Source organism: Haliotis rufescens, unplaced genomic scaffold, assembly GCF_023055435.1.
Source record: "Haliotis rufescens isolate VD_foot unplaced genomic scaffold, xgHalRufe1.0.p SCAF_1, whole genome shotgun sequence".
Classification (NCBI taxonomy): Eukaryota; Metazoa; Mollusca; class Gastropoda; order Lepetellida; family Haliotidae; genus Haliotis; species Haliotis rufescens.
Genome location: NW_025963779.1, coordinates 21,482,059 through 21,500,919, shown reverse-complemented (window position 1 = coordinate 21,500,919; position 18,861 = coordinate 21,482,059). Strand labels below are relative to the sequence as shown.

Genomic DNA, 18,861 nt, shown 5'->3' with positions numbered 1-18,861 from the left:
TTTCCTAATTCTACATTCTCGTCCACTATTGATGAAATATTTTCAACGAAGAAAAAACTTATTTCTTTTTCAATAATAGTGTTCCCAGAGAGGAAAAATGAAGTATTACTTTCAAACTATATGAGCAGCCTCGTTATGTAAAAATACGCGGAATCTGTTCTAAACGGTCCTTAACTCTGGTATCAGTTTGTTGAAAGGAGACTGTGTTATTTTAAAACTTCTATATTTATTCCTAATCTTCGTGTTATATTATGAACTATTCCTGGGTTTGAAGAAATGGTGTGGTCTTACTTGACGCTCCGACCATCCACAGCAAGGAAGACAGTATCAATAATTAAAGCCCATTCTAAAAGCGTTCTCGTCCTCGTCTGTGTGAATAGCATGGGCCTGTCCAGACCAACGCTTCCAGTCATTTACAATCACCAGATGGGATTACTTTGGCTTGCGGAGTAATCTCTGCTCGTGTGAAACTCACCTTGCACAGTCACGGAACCTGCCGCGCGAAAAAAAAGAACGGGGCTACATTAAGTCAGCTGACTGAGTGCCTGATCGGGGCGAGACGGTTTGGGAAGTGCTCCAAAAGCAAGGAGTCGTATTCATTGTCTAAGCTGTTGATAAAACACTTATCTTTCGAGATGTAATAAACACAGACGGTACTAGTACTGGTACAGACATATAACGGTGAAATGAAGGGACTGTGCCAAAAGCTTAAAATTATTTTTTTAAATAAGTTCGTTATCCTTAAACATGTGTGTATACCACTCAAAACAAGTTAAAAACCTGGAAGGTTGTAGGCTGTGTGTTGCAATAGCGACCAGCCATGAGAGATTATCCATAGTCATATGAAAAAGATCGATTGATCCTAACTTCTTTTGAGTAGTATTTAATCACTGGGAAAGCCACTTAGACTCTTTGTGACTATTTTTAGTCATCATTGTCATTTTTTTTGCATTATACCTCTTTTCGTTACCAAGCTTGCATTAATTTGTGAACACCATGACCGTGCTCGAGGGTTTCGCCAAAGTCTGCAACGTCTACAAGGTGAAGGGAAATTGAGTTTATTGCATCGCGTCCAAGATTATTGCACTTTTCGCCAGTGCACGGAGGCGGTCGCAACGACTTCGAATTGGGTACATTTGGGCGTTCCCTCACATTATATCAACTTCACTCACTCACTCATTCATTCACTCAATTGTTATCATGTACCGTTGTCGTGAGGAATGCTGTTGAAATGGCTGTACGACTTGTTTTTAATTATAATTTTGAACGGTTATAAAGTATGTCTTTTCCGTTAATATTCTCCAACCTCACACTCTTACGACAAGTGAAGTTGTCGGATCATACTTAAGTGTACAAGCTGTGTACCTCTTAAAGCTCAATTGGCTTGTCGTGGCGCGGGCGTTCATGAGTGATAAGCCCCGACTCCATTGGTCTCGCACGTGCAAGCACGTACAAGGTCACGTGGTGGGCGGTCACGTGGGTGCGTCAGCACATGGGTGATGAGTCTCCCAGGTTGTGTTAATTAAACACCATGTTCGTCAGAGATGTGTGGCGCTCGGTTAACACATGAAACTAATGAGATTAACAGATGTTTTAGGGTATCGTATCTCTCATATTGATGAGAAAATAATAGTGACGGTTAACCCATTGCCAATATATATTAATACCTGTCATCAAAGATGTAGGCCAAAACGTTTTCAGCTTCAATACAATGAACAACGACTGTTTAGAACACCATATGTCGTATCCGTTGATGCATTGATGATGTGAATATTAATTTGCATAAAAACATAGTAATTACATATTATGTGTTAAGGACGAATGGTTATAAGTATAGAAATATTTACTCGTGCGGAACACGGAACACAAGGACACATAAGTGCTTATTATATATTAATATTAATCAATAAACATTTGTCTATTTCCAGAAAACGGTTTTGTAGAATACGACGAATTCCTTATCTTAATGAAGCGCTGGGCGGCCAACCACGCCGCACGCGCAGAAGCAGAGGTGACAGAGGCGGAGGAGAAGACGAAGGAGACCTTTAAAGTGTTCGACATGGACGGTAACGGCTACATCGACAAGCACGAACTGCGGTACGTCATGCGACGTCTCGGGGAGAACCTTGAGGAGGAGGATGTGAAGGCTATGTTCCAGCTGGCCGACCTCAATGGCGATGGCTTGATAGATTTCGACGGTAGGAAATACGATACAGTTCTAATACTTTAATCACATAATAAAAGGCGAATATGTTTGTCGTAAGACGCGACTAACGGAATCGGTTGGTCAGGCTTGCTGACTGGGTTGATGCACGTCATCGTATCCCAATTGCGTGGATCGATGCTCTGGATTGCCTGTTCCAGACTCGATAATTTACAGACCGCCGTCTGAAGATGAAATATTCCTGAGTGCGGCGTTAAGCGGCAAACAAACAAACAGACAAACAAGACTAAATCACATGATAGATGAGGAGGTGGCGGTGGTGTAGCGCAGTTGTTAAAGATTGGACCTTGGTTGATTTCCAACTTGGGTACAATGTATGCTGCTTTTTCTGATGAGGCTAAAGGCGACACTCACTCATTCATTCGATGATAAGATGTATCATTTAGAATGTGTTAAAACTGAGCTATACAACCCAATCATATTGCACAAAGTAAGTGAAATAAAGAACACGTGATTTTTGTCACATGACTATAGTTGGGTTGGCATTGCAGCACACACCTTCCAGTTAACTTGTATGGAATAGTATATTACATGGTTGTTGTTTACGAAGTAGCTCTGTGGGTAGGGTGTTCGCATGTTCCGTGTGTGACCTTGTTGATGGTATGTCATGCTGACCCGACGGCTATAATCATAGTCGTACATGGTGGCGTAAAGCAGTGACACATGACGGAGTTTAGCCGTGGTACATGATGGCGTTTAGCCGTGGTACATGATGGCGTTAAGCCGTGGTACATGATGGCGTTAAGCCGTGGTACATGCGACGTTGAGCCGTGGGACATGATGTCGTTAAGCCGTGGTATATGCGACGTTGAGCCGTGGTACATGATGGCGTTAAGCCGTGGTACATGATGGCGTTAAGCCGTGGTACATGATGGCGTTGAGCCGTGCCGGTACATGCGACGTGGAGCCGTGGTACATGACGTTAAGCCGTGGTACATGACGTTAAGCCGTGGTACATGACGTTAAGCCGATGTGCGTGACGGCTTTAAGCCACGGGACATGAGGACGTTAACCCTGTTACATGAACGCGTTATGCCGATGACATGCCATGACGACGTTAAGCCATGGTTCCTGACTATGGTAAACAAACTCTGGTACATGACGACGTTATGCCGTGGTACACGAGGACGCTAAACCCTGGTGAAGACGTTAAGCAGGACGCTCATACTTTAACACAGACCTATGATAGTTGAAGATGTTATATCAATTTCAGGGACAAAACTAAACTGTTAGGCAATGCATCAGAACAGTAGCTTGTCGTGTACAGTGGGTGTTACATGTGATTTGTAGCTAATGAAGAATATCTGACCATCTGTGTAAATAGCCCTGATATTCCAGTAGATCAAAGGCGAGATTGCACACATCTCTTTCAATACGTAGTGCTACACTGCCACGCTGCAGCCCGCGAGACATGCCGTGAGTCTGATGAAAGCTACATGAAATTGGTTGACTGCATTGGTTATGTTTCATGAGAATATTACGTTTCCTAATTTCATACTCATTCATAACCTTCCATGGATGCTTGGCCAGATAAAACGTGATGTCTGTTTATGGTTTTCAAAAAGTTCCTAAACCATAATACCGTTTGCAGAAACAGTAAAACTCGCCCAATTGGACACTAATGTTTTTTCGAGTCTTCTTTCAACATTATACTTCGGCTCATTGTAAATTGGTGGAGCTTGTTCTCAACAGCGAAACCCAGCCATTAATTTGAGGTTTCTTCGCTTGTAGCATCGAAGAAAATAGCACGATTGATTACGAACACGGGCCCAGGACTGTGCATGATGGGACTGTTATGTTGCTTGTTAGGGGTTTCTTGTCTATAGACCCCTGCCGCCAAACTTGCGTCGAATAGGGAGAAGCTAGAGAATCGCCCCCAAGTGATTATCTAATGACACGATTTCCGCATTAGCCACTATAATCAGTTTTGTTTCAAGGGAGGTTTAGACTACTAAACTGTGTTTTTACCCCAACCGCAATCCCCGTAGAACATGTTTACTAATTGCTCAACCAAGTCTACCAGACCTAAAAACAAGCGAACTATTAATGTATGCGTATTTTCATCGTTTAGATGACTCAGTCTGTCACTGAATGTTGTGATGTCGATCCTGACACAGTGACACCATCACTGATGAGGGGGCACAGGTGGTCCAGTCGTCTTAGGCGCCGCGATTCGCTGTGCAGAGTTGCGTCCCTTGGTCACGCCAGAAACCTATGATTGTGGGTTCGAATCCCGGTTCGCCCCGATTATGTTTCTAGATTTGTTAAACGCCTGAGACCTGCATCGCTTCGGGCTTTCCTCCCACATTAAGCTGGCACGCCGTGATATAACTGGAATAATGTTAAAAGCGGCGTTAAACCCAATTCACTCACTCACTCACCCATCACTGATGTCGAAATAGCGAAATTACTGTGTGCGTAAAGGGAGATAAGCGGGCAAAAACGTCCTCATACCGCCCACTCCCGACCTAATTATGTTTTACCACGGATCCACAGGGACCCACTTACTGAAGGGAGTCGGCTCCTTGTTCCAAAATGATCAATAAAGTGATCAAAGTTGACCTTCTAAATCCAATTTCCCTGGAAGACACACAAGCTCAAGCCAATCATGCAAATTTACCACTTAATGAGTTTGAAACAGTTCATACGCGGTGACAAGGTGGCATGGATGTGGAGTTAACAGATTTTGTCAAACAAAGAAATACATCTTTCCAAATGGCAACATCAAAACCAGCAGCAACAAATTGGTCAGTCCCGAAAAATATACTTACCAAATATGCTCATAAAAAAATATGCGAAAGTGTGTCCTGTGAGTTCATGTCATGGCCACAATAACTCGTGGTTGTGGTAAGAGCAGACAGAAATATTGATACGCGGTCAGTCGATATGTCATGGTATCCCGAAGGTGAAGGACATTGGTCATATTGCCATTCATCAACTGGTATGCCTGACCCAGACTTTTTGTTCACAGGATACCATGATATAACTTAAACTTGCCCACTGTTGCGTAAAACAGACCTAGCAAGAACACGTCACGACGACTGTCTTCAAAGAATGGCTTCATTAATTGTACACGTAGAGAATGGAACGCGTGCAATCGGCTTGAAGAGCCATCGCTTTGACAACATGGTTATCCCATGTAAGTTCAATAACGATGAAAACAAAATGGCTTTTCACCTGTCTGGTGTGTAGTCCGACTCATTTTGTGCCTTGACACTGTGAATAGTTCCGCCGTCCATAAAACCAGCGCTGTGTCTATTCCAACAGTTTCACTTGCTTTAATTATGGCAAGAAGCTCGCGACGCTTGTAAATTAAGGAGTTCAACTAGCTATACGAGAACATGAGCTCATCAAGCTCGTTTTCTTTACACAGGAAGCACTTTTAAACATGACATTTTACTCTTTGAATTGATATTTTAGAGTTTATTTGGCTGTTTGGATTTAACTGTAAATTCAACACGCTATTTGCCACCGTACCAAGATTGTTCCTGGAATTTCATTCACGCGCTCGAAGAACGACGGAAGTTGAATTATGAAATGCAAACATGGTTAAGGCATGTGTCTAGAAGTCTTGAACATAGCCCCTCTGTTGTTGTGACGAAGGGAGTTAAGTTCAGACTTTGGTAGTCTTAGTCTGTTGCCATTTTGGGAATCAAACTCCTACCTACCGTGCTACACCACAAACCCTCACTATACTCTGCGACATTTTCTTTTTGTGCTGGGGGACGGGAGCAGGTGCTCCAGTCGTTTAAGGGACCGTAATTCGCTGAGTGAGTTGCGTTCCTTACACCCTGGGTTCGATTCCCTGTTTCTTGAGTATGTCTCTTGTCGTGCGTGTCGCCAAAGACAGCATCTAATACTGTTCAAAGCGGAGTTAAACCCAACTCACTTATGAAAACACTTATTAATATATTTGTTTTATTATTTTCAGAATTTAACAAACTAATGGGTGGTCTTAGTTTCCCATTGTTTCCAAAGGATGTCGGTTCAGGGGAGGCAACTGCACATAGCTCAAGTCAAGACAGTCAAAAGAAGAAGAAATGAAACGTTCCTTAAAAGAAACATTTAAGTGTTTTCGGTTCTTTTCCCTTGTCCCGCCAAATCTTGAGATGATGTGATACCTTGAAGACTTCCTTCTTAGGCAATAAACAGAGACCATTGGTTCTCTTCTGGGACAAGGTCGAGGTTAAGGAAGAAGGTCAAGGTCATTGGGCCCCTTGTGCACAACAGACAAGGTCACAGTTCACATTCCATCTACCGTATGTTGTTCTCTGTCAAGCACAAAGGATGCACTATTTAGCAAATCACCTTTTTATATATAGTCGGATAACACTTTCACTGAAGAGAATTCCAAAAAGGAATATTTACATTGTTTCCGGGATTGTTGTCTATGTTTAAGCGACAGAGGATGTATTTACCAATGACTCACGGAGCTAGAACTTCCTGCAACGACAGTGCAGCTATAACAAGATGTCCCAGAACTCCTTATTGCAAATGGTGAATATATCATATCCAGTATAATGGGGCCGTCAGTTAATGACGGTCAATCAGAGGACATGTCACGGTTTATGTCGGATTAGACCAGACCAGCGGGAGGAGATGGCCACGGCAGGAACATTCTACCGCCTTGTGTTGAGGACGGCAAAAGACGGAATTATTTATACATGTTTGGGTCCCCTATTGTTCCACTGCTTCGTGAGTGCTCTGGAGAGACGGACGGATATATTATCCATTGTGATAGAATGTGTTTTCTTTCTCGCCTCGTGTTCACAATTTTGTAAACTATACCTTTTTTAGCAATCTCGTACTTTGGATGGTTGTTTTTGCACATTTAAGAAGAGTGATCATATTGTTTGTTATCATGATGAATTCCCCGTTCCCTCCTTCCCCTCCTCCCCGAGAGTAAATATTATTTATTATTTATGATTTCGTATATACATGATGTTCAACCTCTTCATAATGAATGGCAACGTGTTTACGTTTATATGAAATGCTGTAATTATCACTGGCCCGCCCGACACCATCCTTGCTCAGAGCCCGTATGACATCTGGCAATACTCATCACTGATCCTACAATGCCCATCACCTATCACGGCTGTAGCATTTAGGATAGTATATCAACATGGCCTCCATCCCTACGAACTACAAATAGGGCGGTGCGGGGGGCCGGCCGAGAAGGCACAGCGTTCGCCACACAAAAGACCCGGGTAGATTTCCCCGATATGCGTTCACTGCATGCCGCCCTCTATTGGTGTCCGTGGTATTTATGTAATATTGTTAAAGCCGCACCATGTTCACTGAATCCATTTAAGAATTGACTTTAATATGTTTAAGCCTTTATGGAGGTGTGAATGGAAACATCGGTGTTCATATTGTGTAAATCCGCGTAGCTTATTTTCGCAAAGAGTGCACACCGGCGTTAACCTTTATAACTCCATGAAATATAACGCCGCAAATCATATTGAAGACCATCTTTATAAATGAATACGTCAAAAATAATATTTACGTGTACTGATTATTTAATCATTAACACACTAATAATTTCGACAGAATACGGAATCTGTGAAATATTGCTTGGTTACTGCACGGAATCGCTTGCCAGTTATTTATCACCTCAAGCAAAAGTTTCAATCTTTTTACCATTGGATTTCCATCGCTCTTTTGGGGGAAATTTTGAAAGGGATTACTGATTTGATTTAATTGATTTTATTGCGAAAAATCCAAGGAATTAGGCAAAAGTGACACACTTTCGAGGCCTTCTCCTAAAGGGATTCATCACTTCGGGTTTTCCTCCCACGTTAAGATGACACTCCGTGATATAACTGGAATTCTGTTAAAAGCGGCGTTAAACCCAACTCACTCACTCACCCTAAATGGAGAACTCTGAATAATTTTCACGTCTCCAAAGGATTGCAAAAAATGTCAAATCTACTGGTAACGTATATTGTACGAATTACTGCGTCTGTGCAGTTATGTCTCAAATCCGTAACAAAGTGCCATGCATAATTGCAGTACTTGCAGCAAATGGTTAGCCTGGCAATACGTCATGTTGATGTTTGTGCGGAATACAGAAAATATTCTTTTACAACCACGTGTTACTTTTTCTACATCCATCAGTTTCCTTGTTGATGAACTCCAGGTATATCCACATATAAGACGCTTATCAACTTAGTATCAAGTAGCTACTTGGAGTCAGAACACCACTTCGCCATGGACACCACCAATCCACCGTCATCTTCCTCCATGTAGAGGACACATACCCTTTCCTCATCCAAACCAAAGACCACATCCTACCGCGCCCATCAAACAACACCGACAGCTTATCAGCAAGTCGCTTCAGGCAAACTGTATGTCGATCGCATGTAGAATACAATACTGAAAGCATTTACTATGAAAGATAAGCATATTCTTTACATCCAGAATGTCAAACACTGCATACGTAAAGCAACTGCTCAAAAGAAGTGAAGAGCACCCGATTTATATATATATATATATATATAATATATATATATATAATATATATATATAATATATATATATAACTATGGTAATATAGTAACATCAAAGAACCGTGTGTTCTTAACTTCTTTTGAGTAGCATGCATGAACTATATGGTATTTTAGATACGTTGTTAAGTGTTAGCTTCTGACTTAACTGGTATTGGAAAATATGTGTGTATTTGTTTCCTAGCAGTATTAACCCCGGACTGACCGCGTGTTATATATTACCTAAATAGGGTAGGCTTTCATTTTTTTGTCCATGGCAGGTTAACTACTGAAGGCAACTAAACTCGCCTTATTGAGTATTGACAGTGGTATTTGTACCTTTCCATTAGCCTGGGAACATATGGACACACAGTATTAAGAGGTTGAATACATGTTGGTGCACAGACTGGGTCATATCCTACACCTATCGATCTCTTTCTTATATTTGAAATGTTTCGTGATATCTCACCCTGTAAATATGTACATATGTCGTTGTCCAAATAAAAGTTACATTTCCTGAGCTACCGACCTGTCACAACTGAGTTAGTTTTGTTTTCGTTCCTTGTACGCTATTCATCACGGGGGGCACGGATGCCCGAGTCGCCCAATTCGATGTTCAGAGTGGCTTCCTTTGGGTGTGCAAGACATCTAGGGGTCCAATCCCAGGTTCGCCCTGTCAGCACCTTATCCGTGTTCGTGTGTTTCACCAAAGTGGCACACGTCTCAGATCTGCATCGCATGCCGTAATTTAACTGAAATACAGTTCAAAGTGGCATAAACCTAACTCACCCACTAACCCTTTCATTGAATATAGACCGCCTCCGTGGTCCAGTGGTAGAGCGGAAGGTCCGGGGTTCGATCCCAGGCCGCGTTATACCAAAAGACGTTAAAAGATGGTACTTGTTGTTACCCTGTCTGGCGCTCGGCATTAAGGGGCTTAAACAAGGACTGGTCGGCTCGGAGTCAGTATACTGTGTCTGAGTGGGGTATTCATGTTAAACTGCGGCATGGTATCTCAGTGTGCTAGGTCTATAAATCGGCATTAGTCCGGACTAGTACAAGCAGCCACACACACACATACACGTGCGTGCACGTCGCTATATAAGTGCAATAATCTTGGACGCGACGTTAAACCCCATTTCACCTCACCTCACCTCATTCAAAATAAATCACGATTCCTGTTCGACTTACAGTCGACTACCAATCTGAGCAAAATAAATCGATGTCGACTGAAACGTCGAACATGTTGTTTGTTTGTTGTTTAACGCCGCACTCAGCAATATTCCAGCTACATAACGGCGGTCGGTAAATAATCGAGCCTAGACCAGACAATCCAGTGTTTGACATCATGAGCATCGATCTACGCAAGTGGAATACGATGACATGCATCAACCAAGTCAGCGAGTCAGACCACCCGATCCCGTTAGTCGCCTCTTATGACAAGAAAAGTCGCCTCTACGTCTGTTGTGAAACCCACAACAAAATTAATTCGAATATCATATTAGGATACACTGAGAATGGGCTGTCACATATAGTACAGAAGTGGGGAATCTGCCTACACAGTGTAGGGTGAGACAGGCCACCACGTCACGCTCCCCCGCCAACACAGTGTAGAGTGAGAGAGACCAACACATCCCCCTCCCCCTCCCCCGCCCCCGCCTACACAGTGTAGGGTAAGACAGACCAACACATGCCCCCCCCCCCCTCCCCCTCCCCCTCCCCCTCCCCCGCCCCCGTCTACACAGTGTAAGGTGAAACAGACCAACACATCCCCCTTCCCCGCCCCCGCCCCCGCCTACACAGTGTAGGGTGAGACAGACCAACACATCCCCCTCCCCCTCCCCCTCCCCCGCCCCCGCCCCCGTCTACACAGTGTAGGGTGGGACAGACCAACACATCCCCCTTCCCCGCCCCCGCCCCCGTCTACACAGTGTAGGGTGAGACAGACCAACACATCCCCCTCCCCCTCCCCCTCCCCCGCCCCCGCCCCCGCCCCCGTCTACACAGTGTAGGGTGGGACAGACCAACACATCCCCCTTCCCCGCCCCCGCCCCCGTCTACACAGTGTAGGGTGAGACAGACCAACACATCCCCCTCCCCCTCCCCCTCCCCCTCCCCCGCCCCCGCCCCCGTCTACACAGTGTAAGGTGAAACAGACCAACACATCCCCCTTCCCCGCCCCCGCCCCCGTCTACACAGTGTAGGGTGAGACAGACCAACACATCCTCCTTCCCCTCCTCCGCCCCCGCCCCCGCCCCCGCCTACACAGTGTAGGGTGAGACAGACCAACACATGCCCCCTCCCCCTCCCCCTCCCCCTCCCCCGCCCCCGCCCCCGTCTACACAGTGTAAGGTGAAACAGACCAACACATCCCCCTTCCCCGCCCCCGCCCCCGCCTACACAGTGTAGGGTGAAACAGACCAACACATCCCCCTCCCCCTCCCCCTCCCCCGTCTACACAGTGTAGGGTGAGACAGACCAACACATCCCCCTCCCCCTCCCCCTCCCCCTCCCCCGCCCCCGCCCCCGTCTACACAGTGTAAGGTGAAACAGACCAACACATCCCCCTTCCCCGCCCCCGCCCCCGTCTACACAGTGTAGGGTGAGACAGACCAACACATCCTCCTTCCCCTCCTCCGCCCCCGCCCCCGCCCCCGCCTACACAGTGTAGGGTGAGACAGACCAACACATGCCCCCTCCCCCTCCCCCTCCCCCTCCCCCGCCCCCGCCCCCGTCTACACAGTGTAAGGTGAAACAGACCAACACATCCCCCTTCCCCGCCCCCGCCCCCGCCTACACAGTGTAGGGTGAAACAGACCAACACATCCCCCTCCCCCTCCCCCTCCCCCGCCCCCGCCCCCGTCTACACAGTGTAGGGTGAGACAGACCAACACATCCCCCTTCCCCTCCCCCGCCCCCGCCCCCGTCTACACAGTGTAGGGTGAGACAGACCAACACATCCTCCTTCCCCTCCCCCGCCCCCGCCCCCGCCCCCGCCCCCGCCTACACAGTGTAGGGTGAGACAGACCTTCGCCTCACCCTTCCCGTCTACACAGTTTAGAGTCAGACAGACCAACCCGTCGCTCCCCTCCGCCTTCAGCGCTGACATGGACAATTCAAATGGAAACCTTCCTGGAACCGGATCACGCCACTCGCGTCAATATGTACAGTAGCTTGTATTTTGCATCAAGGGACTCATGCGATTGTTTTTAACTGAAACATCGTGACTCACTCCAGTCTAATACATTATATCACACCCACGGCATCTCCAGGCCGTCAAGTACACACGGTGAACGTTAAAGTAGTAATTTTAAAAAAAGAAGCAAGTCTGTGTGTTGGATTAAGATATTTACACTAAGATAGCTCCTCATCACGGTATGCGAGTTCCGCTGTCGGTAATCATGTCGATTAGAGTTCTATATTGGCTTCCTGGAACGATCTTGTCACAATTTTAAGCAGTTTGACAAATATGAATGGCGTCTGTTGCCATGGCATCGATTTCTGCTGTATCATATACAGTCACGAACAATAGGAGGCAATCCGGTCGTCGACTTAAACACGGTACTCAGTTAAATGTCATCCATAATATAACTGGCAAGCAGCATGGCGTATTTGTGTTTCATAAGAAGGGGTGTTTGTTCGCTTGGCTGCCCTTGTCTGATTTATTATGATGATGAAATTGTGAAAACATTATCGCTTGGTGGCATACAACGGGTTTCGTGTCTCAACGTGCGAGCTTTACTGGGCCCTTTTGAAAAATAGCTAGATTATGTATGCGAGTTGATGAGGATGAAATGTTGTCATATTTGTGGATGAAATACATGAATTGGTGCAAATGAAAAACGTTGATATGGTCATCAAACCATTGATTTCGCGAAAACGTTCAAATTCTTGACCCGTTTCCTTGTGTACTCGTGAGTGTTGACATGACAACCGTGACAAATTTGTGTTTTCATTATTAAAACGCTTAAAAAGTGTAGGAAAAATATTGATAAAAAATTAGCCCGCATGGAGAAATATATGTCTTGAATACCACCCGCAAGGAGAAATGTATGTCCTGGATACAGCCCATATGGAGAAATGTATGTCCTGGATACAGCCCGCGTGGAGAAATGTATGTCTTGGATACAGCCCGCAAGGAGAAATGTATGTCCTGGATACAGCCCGCAAGGAGAAATGTATGTCCTGGATACAGCCCGCAAGGAGAAATGTATGTCCTGGATACAGCCCGCAAGGAGAAATGTATGTCCTGGATACAGCCCGCGTGGAGAAATGTATGTCCTGGATACAGCCCGCGTGGAGAAATGTATGTCCTGGATACAGCCCGCGTGGAGAAATGTATGTCCTGGATACAGCCCGCAAGGAGAAATGTATGTCCTGGATACAGCCCGCGTGGAGAAATGTATGTCCTGGATACAGCCCGCGTGGAGAAATGTATGTCCTGGATACAGCCCGCGTGGAGAAATGTATGTCTTGGAAACAGCCCATATGGATAAATGTATGTCCTGGATACAGCCCGCGTGGAGAAATATATGTTTTGGAACAGCTAGCATGGAGAAATATTTGTTTTGGATACAACCCGCATGGAAAAATGTATGTCTTGGATACAGCCCGCGTGGATAAATGTATGTCCTGGATACAGCCCGCATGGAGAAATATATGTTTTGGAACAGCTAGCATGGAGAAATATTTGTTTTGGATACAACCCGCATGGAAAAATGTATGTCTTGGATACAGCCCGCATGGAAAAATGTATGTCCTGGATACAGCCCGCATGGAAAAATGTATGACTTGGATACAGCCCGCATGGAGAAATGTATGTCTTGGATACAGCCCGCATGGAGAAATGTATGTCCTGGATACAGCCCGCATGGAAAAATGTATGTCTTGAATACGACCCGCAAGGAGAAATGTATGTCCTGGATACAGCCCGCGTGGAGAAATGTATGTCCTGGATACAGCCCGAATGGAGAAATGTATGTCTTGGAAACAGCCCGCATGGAAAAATGTATGTCTTGGAAACAGCTAGCATGGAGATATATTTGTTTTGGATACAACCCGCATGTAGAAATATATGTCTTGGAAACAGCTAGCATGGAGAAATATATGTCTTGGAAACAGCTAGCATGGAGAAATATATGTCTTGGAAACAGCTAGCATGGAGAAATGTATGTCTTGGATACAGCCCGCATGGAAAAATGTATGTCTTGGATACAGCCCGCAACGGAAAATGTATGTCTTGGATACAGCCCGCAACGGAAAATGTATGCCTTGGATACAGCCCGCAACGGGAAATGGATAGAGCCTGCATGGGAAAATGGATGTCATAGACACAACCCGCATTGAGAAATATATGTCTTGGACACCGTTCACATTGAGAAATGGTGATGTTTCGTGGAATGGGGAAATTTTATGGTGCTAGCCCACTGCGATATCATGCCGGTGTTTAATATACAACCCCACTCAGACACAGTATACTGACTCAGATCGGAACATTCTATGTTTAAGTCCCTTAATGCTGAGCGCCAGGCAGGGTAACAACACGTACCATCATTTACCGTCTTTTGGTATTACGCGGCTGGGAATCGAACCACCGACCTTCCGCCCCACGGGCAGATGCTCTTTCCACTAGACCACGGTGGCGGTATGGAAAAATGTATGTCTTGGATACTTGCCAATTGTTATGTAATGTCTGTATTGCCCTTTTCCTCCGCACTGAAGTGTGAGCATCTAAAATGAGTTTCCAGGAAATTACCTCCCGCCTCCGCTCTCCAGGCACAAAGATCCGTTTCCATGGTCGCCGTCTGTTTGCTACTCAAAGTAGGTCTATGGAGCACTCAATATCACGAAGTTGTCACGTCACATACAACGTCTATGTAGATATTGGCATTGCCAGCAAAGGTTGTGTCACGTGATATACAATGTCTATGTAGATTATGTCATCTCCAAAGCAATAACTACGTGTCAGAGTGTCATGTCTAATGCAATAACTACGTGTCAGAGTGTCATGTCTAAAGCAATAACTACGTGTCGGAGTGTCATGTCTAATGCTATAACTACGTGTCGGAGTGTCATGTCCAATGCTATAACTACGTGTCGGAGTGTCATGTCTAATGCTATAACTACGTGTCGGAGTGTCATGTCTAATGCTATAACTACGTGTCGGAGTGTCATGTCTAATGCTATAACTACGTGTCGGAGTGTCATGTCTAATGCTATAACTACATGTCGGAGTGTCATGTCTAATGCTATAACTACGTGTCGGAGTGTCATGTCTAATGCTATAACTACATGTCGGAGTGTCATGTCTAATGCAATAACTACATGACGGAGTGTCATGTCTAATGCAACAACTACATGACGGAGTGTCATGTCTAATGCAATAACTACGTGTCAGAGCGTCATGTCTCATGCAAAAACTACGTGTCAGAGTTCCATGTCTAATGCAACAACTACGTGTCAGAGTGTCATGTCTAATGCAATAACTACGTGTCAGAGTGTCATGTCTAATGCAATAACTACGTGTCAGTGTTCCATGTCTATAGCAATAATTTCGTTTCAGAGTGTCTAACTACATACCAGAGTGCCATATCTAAAGCAATAACTACATGACGGAGTGTCATGTCTAATGCTATAACTACATGTCGGAGCGTCATGTCTAATGCTATAACTACGTGTCGGAGTGTCATGTCTAATGCAATAACTACATGACGGAGTGTCATGTCTAATGCTATAACTACGTGTCGGAGTGTCATGTCTAATGCAATAACTACATGACGGAGTGTCATGTCTAATGCAATAACTACATGTCGGAGTGTCATGTCTAATGCTATAACTACGTGTCGGAGTGTCATGTCTAATGCAATAACTACATGACGGAGTGTCATGTCTAATGCAATAACTACATGTCGGAGTGTCATGTCTAAAGCAATAACTACGTGTCAGAGTTCCATGTCTATAGCAATAATTTCGTGTCAGAGTGTCATGTCTCATGTCATAACTACGTTTCAAAATGTCATGTCTAAAGCAATAACTACGTGTCAGAGTGTCAGGTCTAAAGCAATAACTACGTGTCAGAGTGTCATGCCTAATGCAATAACTACGTGTCAGAGTGTCATGCCTAATGCAATAACTACGTGTCAGAGTGTCATGTCTAATGCAATAACTACGCGTCAGAGTGTCATGTCTAAAGCAATAACTACGTGTCAGAGTTCCATGTCTATAGCAATAATTTCGTGTCAGAGTGTCATGTCTCATGTCATAACTACGTTTCAAAATGTCATGTCTAAAGCAATAACTACGTGTCAGAGTGTCAGGTCTAAAGCAATAACTACGTGTCAGAGTGTCATGCCTAATGCAATAACTACGCGTCAGAGTGTCATGCCTAATGCAATAACTACGTGTCAGAGTGTCATGTCTAATGCAATGACTACGTGTCAGAGTGTCATGTCTTATGCAATAACTACGTGTCAGAGTGTCATGTCTAATGCAATAACTACGTGTCGGAGTGTCATGACTAATGCAATAACTACGTGTCAGAGTGTCATGTCTAATGCAATAACTACGTGTCAGAGTGTCATGTCTAATGCAATAACTACGTGGTGGGTGGGAAGATGTGTGGAAGTAGATGTGAAGTCTTCAGGAGAAGATGTGTGGAAGGAGATGTGAAGTCGTTCAGGTGATTATGTGTGGAAGGAGATGTGAAGTCGTTCAGGTGATTATGTGTGGAAGTAGATGTGAAGTCGTTCAGGAGATTATGTGTGGAAGTAGATGTGAAATCGTGGATGGGAGGATGTGTGGAAGTAGATGTGAAGTCGTTCAGGAGATTATGTGTGGAAGTAGATGTGAAATCGTGGATGGGAGGATGTGTGGAAGGAGATGTGAAGTCGTTCAGGTGATTATGTGTGGAAGTAGATGTGAAGTCGTTCAGGAGATTATGTGTGGAAGTAGATGTGAAATCGTGGATGGGAGGATGTGTGGAAGTAGATGTGAAGTCGTTCAGGAGATTATGTGTGGAAGTAGATGTGAAATCGTGGATGGGAGGATGTGTGGAAGGAGATGTGAAGTCGTTCAGGTGATTATGTGTGGAAGTAGATGTGAAGTCGTTCAGGAGATTATGTGTGGAAGTAGATGTGAAATCGTGGATGGGAGGATGTGTGGAAGTAGATGTGAAGTCGTTCAGGAGATTATGTGTGGAAGTAGATGTGAAATCGTGGATGGGAGGATGTGTAGAAGGAGATGTGAAGTCGTTCAGGTGATTATGTGTGGAAGTAGATGTGATGTCGTTCAGGAGATTATGTGTGAAAGTAGATGTGAAGTTCAGGAGATTATGTGTGGAAGTAGATGTGAAGTCGTTCAGGAGATTATGTGTGGAAGTAGATGTGAAGTTCAGGAGATTATGTGTGGAAGTAGATGTGAAGTCGTTCAGGAGATTATGTGTGGAAGTAAATGTGAAATCGTCCAGGAGATGATGTGTGGAAGGAGATGTGAAGTCGTTCAGGAGATTATGTGTGGAAGAAGATGTAAAGTCGTGGATGGGAGGATGTGTGGAAGTAGATGTGAAATCGTTCAGGAGATGATGTGTGGAAGTAGATGTGAAGTCGTTCAGGAGATGATGTGTGGAAGTAGATGTGAAGTCGTGGATGGGAGGATGTGTGGAAGTAGATGTGAAGTCGTTCAGGAGATGATGTGTGGAAGCAGATGTGAAGTCGTGGATGGGAAGATATGTGGAAGTACATGTGAAGTCGTTCAGGAGATGATGTGTGGAAGTAGATGTGAAGTCGTTCAGGAGATGATGTGTGGAAGTAGATGTGAAGTCGTTCAGGAGATGATGTGTGGAAGTAGATGTGAAGTCTTCAGGAGAAGATGTGTGGAAGTAGATGTGAAGTCGTTCAGGAGAAGATGTGTGGAAGTAGATGTGAAATCGTGGATGGGAGGATGTGTGGAAGTAGATGTGAAGTCGTTCAGGAGATTATGTGTGGAAGTAGATGTGAAATCGTGGATGGGAGGATGTGTGGAAGGAGATGTGAAGTCGTTCAGGTGATTATGTGTGGAAGTAGATGTGAAGTCGTTCAGGAGATTATGTGTGGAAGTAGATGTGAAATCGTGGATGGGAGGATGTGTGGAAGTAGATGTGAAGTCGTTCAGGAGATTATGTGTGGAAGTAGATGTGAAATCGTGGATGGGAGGATGTGTGGAAGGAGATGTGAAGTCGTTCAGGTGATTATGTGTGGAAGTAGATGTGAAGTCGTTCAGGAGATTATGTGTGGAAGTAGATGTGAAATCGTGGATGGGAGGATGTGTGGAAGTAGATGTGAAGTCGTTCAGGAGATTATGTGTGGAAGTAGATGTGAAATCGTGGATGGGAGGATGTGTAGAAGGAGATGTGAAGTCGTTCAGGTGATTATGTGTGGAAGTAGATGTGATGTCGTTCAGGAGATTATGTGTGAAAGTAGATGTGAAGTTCAGGAGATTATGTGTGGAAGTAGATGTGAAGTCGTTCAGGAGATTATGTGTGGAAGTAGATGTGAAGTTCAGGAGATTATGTGTGGAAGTAGATGTGAAGTCGTTCAGGAGATTATGTGTGGAAGTAAATGTGAAATCGTCCAGGAGATGATGTGTGGAAGTAGATGTGAAGTCGTTCAGGAGATTATGTGTGGAAGAAGATGTAAAGTCGTGGATGGGAGGATGTGTGGAAGTAGATGTGAAATCGTTCAGGAGATGATGTGTGGAAGTAGATGTGAAGTCGTTCAGGAGATGATATGTGGAAGTAGATGTGAAGTCGTGGATGGGAGGATGTGTGGAAGTAGATGTGAAGTCGTTCAGGAGATGATGTGTGGAAGCAGATGTGAAGTCGTGGATGGGAAGATATGTGGAAGTACATGTGAAGTCGTTCAGGAGATGATGTGTGGAAGTAGATGTGAAGTCGTTCAGGAGATGATGTGTGGAAGTAGATGTGAAGTCGTTCAGGAGATGATGTGTGGAAGTAGATGTGAAGTCTTCAGGAGAAGATGTGTGGAAGTAGATGTGAAGTCGTTCAGGAGAAGATGTGTGGAAGTAGATGTGAAGTCGTTCAGGAGATTATGTGTGGAAGTAGATGTGAAATCGTGGATGGGAGGATGTGTGGAAGGAGATGTGAAGTCGTTCAGGTGA

General features: G+C 44.7%; 3 protein-coding genes across 16 annotated transcripts in view; all 3 read left to right on the top strand.

Moving 5' to 3' along the window:
* LOC124114595 (calmodulin-A-like) overlaps positions 1–9,244 on the top strand; it is a 208,107-nt gene extending 198,863 nt beyond the window's left edge. For all 14 annotated transcript variants that reach the window (XM_046475253.2, XM_046475248.2, XM_046475252.2 and 11 more), the window contains 2 exons: positions 1,929–2,198; positions 6,156–9,244. In XM_046475253.2, coding sequence (XP_046331209.1) covers positions 1,929–2,198; positions 6,156–6,268 — 383 coding nt within the window. In that variant the 3' untranslated portion in view covers positions 6,269–9,244. The remainder of the gene's footprint in view (positions 1–1,928; positions 2,199–6,155) is intronic.
* A 7,257-nt stretch (positions 9,245–16,501) lies between these two features.
* LOC125384478 (NFX1-type zinc finger-containing protein 1 homolog) lies at positions 16,502–17,752 on the top strand. The gene has a single exon (XM_048403887.1). The coding sequence runs from the start codon at positions 16,502–16,504 to the stop codon at positions 17,750–17,752; it is 1,251 nt and encodes a 416-aa protein (XP_048259844.1).
* A 2-nt stretch (positions 17,753–17,754) lies between these two features.
* On the top strand, positions 17,755–18,861 carry LOC125384477 (NFX1-type zinc finger-containing protein 1 homolog). Its single transcript, XM_048403885.1, has one exon. It carries the CDS (start codon positions 17,755–17,757, stop codon positions 18,859–18,861), a length of 1,107 nt encoding a protein of 368 aa, XP_048259842.1.